Raw genomic sequence first — 6,662 nt, forward strand, 5'->3', positions numbered from 1 at the left:
TCACGGGCTCCTCTCCCTCCCCTGTGCTGGGCCAGGTGAGCTCCTGCAGCCACTGCAACTGTTGGCAAAGGTTTGGAAAGCAAAGTGGGAACCTTGGCCCTGTGTTGAACCTGTCACCTGAGGTGGGGGAAGCTTTTCCAGCCTGGAGGGAGAACAGGGAGTGTCCCCCCCCTGCAGAGCTGCTCCAGCCCTGGGGAACAGCACAGCAAGGACATGGAGCTGCTGCAGAGAGTCCAGAGCAGGCCCCAAGAGGATGCCAGGGCTGGAGCAGCTCTGCTGGGAGGAAAGGCTGGGAGAGCTGGGATTGTTCAACCTGGAGAAGAGAAGCTTTGGGGGGAACTCATTGTGGCCTTGCAGGGTCTGAAGGAGCCACAGGAAAGATGGAGAGAGACTATTTCCAAGGGCTGGAGGGACAGGACAAGGGGGAATGGCTTTAAACTGCCAGAGGGCAGAGATAGATGGGATACTGGGAAGGAATTCCTGGCTGGGAGGGTGGGGAGGCCCTGGCCCAGGTTGCCCAGAGAAGCTGTGGCTGCCCCTGGATCCCTGGAAGTGTCCAAGGCCAGGTTGGACGGGGATTGGAGCAACCTGGGCTGGTGGAAGTTGTCCTTGCCCAGGGCAGAGGATGGGATAAGGTGATCCATAAGGTCCCTCCCAACCCAAACCCTTCTATGGTTCTGTGATCCATTGGCAGCATCTGGGGCAGGTTTAACACAGAGCAGTTGCTGTTCTGCTGTTCTGGGCTGGCTGGTTTGGATTTTGGTGGTCCAGAGTTGGGTCACTTCCTTGGGGCTTTCTTGACCACCTTCACTCCCAGGTGGATTGTGTGGTTAAGTGGAATAGCAATGGCAAAGCTTCAGAGCAGCTGAATTCTGTCCATCTGTTCAGGCATTTCCTTTTCCTCAACAGAACAACAAACAGAACTGTGTTCTGGAAAGTGCTGAATATCTCACTGTCTTTAGGCAAAAAAACCCTGGAATGTACAGTGAATAATATCAGCAAAGCATCATTTTCCATATTTACTTATTTACTTATGCTCTGCCAAATCAGTTGCCTGAAGGTTTATTACATGTATTTTTTAACTGTAAAACTATTTAACTTAATACTGGTTATGTGTCAACAGCCAGAAATGTAGGAGGGCTGTAAACATTTCTGGAATTACTTAGGAAGTTTAACTGGCATTGCTTTAGCTGAGGGAGGGGCTGTGTATTGTTGCTCTAAGTAGCCTGAGAATATAATTCCTTAAGCACCTTTCCTGGTGAAAGGGGGGGGACATGACTGACTTCTGTCTCTTTTCTTTAAGGGTGAAAAAGTGGAGGGGCTTCAAGCACAGGCTTTGTATCCTTGGAGGGCGAAAAAGGACAACCACCTGAATTTCAACAAGAACGATGTCATCACAGTGCTGGAGCAGCAAGACATGTGGTGGTTTGGAGAGGTCCAGGGACAAAAGGGGTGGTTCCCCAAATCCTACGTGAAGCTCATTTCAGGCCCCATTAGGAAGTCAACGAGGTATTTTGTTTGCTTTTCCCCTACTGGAATAGATAAATACCTGGGAGGAGTTGCACAGTTGGATTTTAAAGCTGAGAATCTACTCTGTGAAAGTGCCTTTTCTTGTCTGACTCTTCTGGAGAGTTTGGACTTCCAGCCTTGGAAATCCGTGTGGGCAATAAAACTGACCCCAGTTCTCCCTGGGTCTTGCCTCACCAACAAAGCATTAATGGACCTTCTCAATTTTAGGTGACTTGCACCAAAAAAATGAGTCTGTTGGATTTTATGAATTACACCTGTGTAAGTCACAGCTTATCTGTCCCCAAAATTAAGAGAGATTCCTCAAATCTAAATAATTTCTCATTGTTCTTGGAGGAATGTAAATTCTATTTAGTGTGAAGGCAACATGGACATCAGCAATACAAATGAGAAGGATCTTAGATTACTTTTTTTGCTGAGGAAGAAGAGGAGATGCAGAAAATTCTCTGTTTAAGGCATCTGCCTCAGTGAAACCACAGCTGGACTTCAGAACTTTATTTTGCACAGTTAGTGCTTTTTTAAAGCACAGGGAATTGTTTGGGGGTGCATATGCATTTTTGAGTTTGAAATACAATAGTGATTTTTCTGAAGAGATTGAATTCCTTATATAACCATTATTTTCTCCTAAAGCATGGATTCTGGATCCTCAGAAAGCCCTGCTAGTCTGAAAAGAGTAGCATCCCCAGCAGCAAAGGCAACGATGTCAGGGGAAGGTAAGGACTCCAAACCATGGCACTGAGAGGATCTTCCTCTGGCATTAACCACAACAACTCTGCTTGTTACCAAAATCAACCTCAGGGGCAGACTGGGGGGTTCCAGTTGAGGTGCAAATCAATTTGCCTCTAGAATGATTTAAAGTTATTATAGCAAGAATTTATGTGTTGTGTATGTGGAAGAAATAATTTAACATATCACAGGATATTTTCTGTATTTTGTAACTTTTCCCAATGTTTTTATTTTTTTGCCAGTATTTTGGTGACAAATCTCTGGTCTGGGAGGGGGTTATGCCAAATAAACACATCTGTCCATGTCAGGAATTGGGAATTAATGTCTCAACTCCCCCCAAAGCTCATTTCCAATGTTACATTAAACTCTTAATTAAAGCAGTGACAGTGAGTTATAGAATGTTGGGATCCTTCTGGTCAGGGATGGAGCCTGGGGCACAGACAGAGAATTATCAGAGCATTTCCAGCCTCTGGAGGGTTTTAAAAGGGGAATTCCTGACTGGAGGGAACAGCAAAGATCCACCTACGAGGAAGGGGAGATAATCAGTTATTTCAAAATACAGCTGGTCTGGCTCACTCTGGATTTCCTGGAATCATAGAATGGTTTGGGTTGGAAAGGACCTTAAAGATCATCTCCTCCTGGTTTTCCTCATGTTTGAGCAAAAGCAATGGTACACATGCTAAGTCTTGTTATATATCTATATGTATTTATAGGTATATATCAGGTTATATGTTTGTATTAAAAAGGAACTCAGCTTTTGGGAAAACATTTCCAAGGAGCTGTATTTTTAAGAGATAATAAAGCTTTTTAAGTAGTGAGCTTTTTAAATAATAGAGCTTTTTTGAAGACATAAAAAAGATGGATCTAGCACCTTCTGTTCCCTTGGGAGGATTTAGGAAAGGCTCCTGTGTGGATGGTGATGTTCAGTGTGGGGGGGGTGCAAACAGAAGTGGGAGTTCTTCAGCTGCAGGCTTTCCTTGGGAACAGGAATTTGGTTGGAATTCTTGCTGAACTACCCCCAGAGAAGGTTTTTTTGGTCAGATTTAGTGTTCAAGCACAAAGAACAATTTCCAGCTGCACTGGAACACGTGAACATTCCTGTTCCATGGGCAGGGAAGTCTTTCTGGAATCTTGGGAGCTGCTCTTGGGCCCAGAACAGGGGAAAATCAGCCTGAGGAACCTGCTTTGTGCCCAGAAAAGTATGGGAACGCTCAGGTCAATAGGATACAGCGAGTTCTGTAGATAATGGTGCTGAATTGTCTGAAATTGGGCTTTCTAATAATTCATGTGGATTTTTTGCCTGTAGTTCTGGTGGAATTATCTCAGCACCAGCCCATTTTGGTGGGTTTGCACTGGACCACTGAGGAGTTGGGTGTGTTTGCCCAGAGCAGGTTCAGACCCATCTGTGGGTGAGAGGGGCTGAAAGAATTCCCTGTGCCCTTGGGCCAACAGCAGCTGGATCCAAAATTCTGGATGCTGAGACTTCCCATCCCAAACACTGAGAGTTCCAGGCACCAGCACAAACCAGCAACCACTGGGAGACGTGTTAGCAGAGGGATATAAATGATCTATGCATATTTTAATTATACAAGCCAATCATATCAAACCCCCCGAGGCATCCTTTTGATCCCTTATATTTAGCTGTGCTAGGTATCATTTTTTGCATGGAATATTGAGGTCTCTGTAAGTAGTAAATAACAAATTGGTCTTCCATCGAGCCTGTGAATAAACCACTTGTGTGAATTGGGTTTTGCACGTGGTAATGCAGCAGTTTCTGAAGTGTTTTCTCCCTGTTTTCTGCCCGTGTCCCTCTCCCAGAGTACGTTGCCATGTACACCTACGAGAGCTCGGAGCAAGGAGACCTCACTTTCCAACAAGGTGACATGATTCTGGTGACAAAGAAAGATGGTGACTGGTGGACGGGCACGCTGGGTGATAAATCAGGAGTTTTCCCATCTAATTATGTGAGACTCAAAGATTCTGAGGTAGAGAAACGTTGAAATGTTCTCAACTGGAGCTGAGGGTGTTTCGTTTGGGGTTCTCGTAGCTGGAGGTGGGTCAGAAGGGAAAGGAAAATATGGTGGAGTTTTACTGAGTGTGAGCTTGGAAAGGAGGAACAGCAGTAACAACAGTAACAGCTGTGTTTTACAACACAACATCCCAAATAATTTATGGGTGGTGTGTTAAAATAAACCCTGCCTGTGTTAATGGTTCACGTGGCACTTGGGTAGAGCCAAAGCAGAACAGCCACGATTTCTTTGTTCCTCAGGTAAGTTTTTGATGGCTGAGCTGGATCTTGCTGCCATTATTGAAAAAAACCACCTAATTTAGAGAGTAATATTTCAATCTGTTGTATTTTTTCCCTATTGACATTTTCTTGCAATCAAGAGTAACAAATTTTGCAACAAAACTTTAGCCAAAGCCACTGTATTTATTTGAAAGGTTTTGACTGAATAATAGGGGTTCTGTTCCATCTGTTTTTGTCCTGAAATAATGCCATAAAACATGTCCACATGGGGTTTTTTCTTTCTTTTTAGGCATTCTAAAGAAAGGTGTTTTCTCATTTGTATTATTTGAGGGGATAATTTATTTAGTAGTAGGAATTAGCTTAGTGTCAGAGGTGAATGCACTTGATGAGAAGGAGCTCTGGTTTATACTTCTGGAATAATGGGGGGTTAAAAGGTAAATAAGTAAAAACCAGTGGATTTTGTGGATTTGGATGGACAGGCTTTTTCACAAGTGTGTTTTCTGGAATTGTGTGTGTGTGTGACACAACTCAGTGAAAGACTCTGCAACTCTGAGCCTGAGCAAAGCTGCTCCTTAAAACCATTCTGCTGGTGGAAAAGCCAAGGAATAAAATCCTGCAGTGGAATGTGCAGCTGTAGGAAGCCTTTGTAGGGGAAATTTAGAGGCAGTCCAGAAATCCCAGCAACATCCCCTAGGACAGGATTGGGAAAAAACCTTGAGAGTTAATGATGCTCAGCACTGCAGTCCTTGGGAGAGAGGATGTTGGGGTGTTGTTGGCAGATCTTGGCAGAGGACTCAGGTGTTTAGAGCTGGGAACTGGTTTTCTCAGAGGGGTCAGTGGGATGTTTTCTCTGACCTGGGCTTGCCTGGGGCTGAGCCAGCTCAGTGCCCCTCATCCCAAAGTGCCCCAACTGCCCTTTTGGCTGCTGAAAATCCCACCTGCAGCTCAGATCTTGGTGAGAGAGGGAGGAAGAAGCTCAGAGCTCGTGGAGACCTTGGTGTCCATATTCCCTTACAGGGGTTCCTGTGCCTGCAGGACACAGTTCTGTGTCCAGGGGGGTAATTTTGATTACATGGCACAGTTTTGCTCTTCAGCTTGTTCACAGAGCCAGCTTTTACAGAGGCTTTCACAGCCCTGGCTGTGTGTTAACTCTGGTCTCTGCTGTGCTTGGACAGCTGCCTGCTGGGGGAAAATGGTCCTAAAAGAGTGAATTAATTTAATGTGTCCTGCACTGTTGACTCAGACCCAAAGACAAACAGTGGTGATCTTTCAGCAGCAAGTGCAGAGTTTATAGAAATGGCTGTAAACCTCAAAATCTCAGTGGTTTCTACACCAGAAGAATTTTTTAATTTGTTCTTCTGCCCAGGCTGCCCATTCACCCCCAGGTGATAAATTAAACTATCCCCTGCTCCTCCAAGTTCCAACTTATTAACAGGGTGGGAAAGTCTTTGTTCTCCAGAGGAACAATGACACCAGTTCATGGTCCATGCCCAAGTTTTCATTAGGCTGAGGTGGATGGAAGCAGATCTGAAGCAGGGTTTTATGCTTGGGTGGTAATTCCTGTGAGGGGATGGAGCTCCCAGGGGAGCTTGGAAACCAGCAACTGGGATGGCTCTGCTTACAAAACTTTGCTTAAAGATTCAGGAGATAATCCCAGTGGGAATGTGCAGGGTCCTGCTGGACCACCCAGTTTAATAAGGGTCTCACTGAACTGACAGAGCAAGTTCTGCTCTTCTGGTTCAAGAGACTTTATCACTTCTCTCAAAATACCCTCCAATGCTCAGTGAGTGTCTCAGCTGTGCAGAAGGGAAGCAGAACAGGGTCTGTCCTCTCCCTGTGTTTCCTCTCAACAGAGGGAATTGAAACTATTTCTCCATCTCCTGAATGGACCAGAAATTGAGTCCATCTCAAATGCACTGTTGGTTCATTTAGTTATTTACTGAAGTGCTGTAGGACTTCTCTGTCTAGGACTTTATGGACTTTAGGACTTTAGGATTTATTCTGCTTTTTCACCAAGGATTCAGAGAGCCCTCAAACACAATTCACACTCAGTCTGGCCCAGGTGATTCTGGTGTTTCTGCCATCCAATAACCCCTCTGTGTCCCAGTTGCTGTAGGACAGTGTCCCATCCCACCCAATAACCCCTCTGTGTCCCAGTTGC

The 6,662-nt window shown here is 45.1% G+C and overlaps 1 protein-coding gene across 1 annotated transcript in view; it reads left to right on the forward strand.

The window, feature by feature from the left end:
* ITSN1 (intersectin 1) overlaps window positions 1-6,662 on the forward strand; it is a 69,277-nt gene that overhangs the window by 34,312 nt on the left and 28,303 nt on the right. The window contains exons 19-22 of the mRNA XM_027637582.1: window positions 1-35; window positions 1,304-1,509; window positions 2,158-2,240; window positions 4,072-4,238. Coding sequence (XP_027493383.1) covers window positions 1-35; window positions 1,304-1,509; window positions 2,158-2,240; window positions 4,072-4,238 — 491 coding nt within the window. The remainder of the gene's footprint in view (window positions 36-1,303; window positions 1,510-2,157; window positions 2,241-4,071; window positions 4,239-6,662) is intronic.

The sequence above is a fragment of the Corapipo altera genome, unplaced genomic scaffold, assembly GCF_003945725.1.
Source record: "Corapipo altera isolate COAL_440 unplaced genomic scaffold, ASM394572v1 0, whole genome shotgun sequence".
In the NCBI taxonomy this organism is placed as follows: Eukaryota; Metazoa; Chordata; class Aves; order Passeriformes; family Pipridae; genus Corapipo; species Corapipo altera.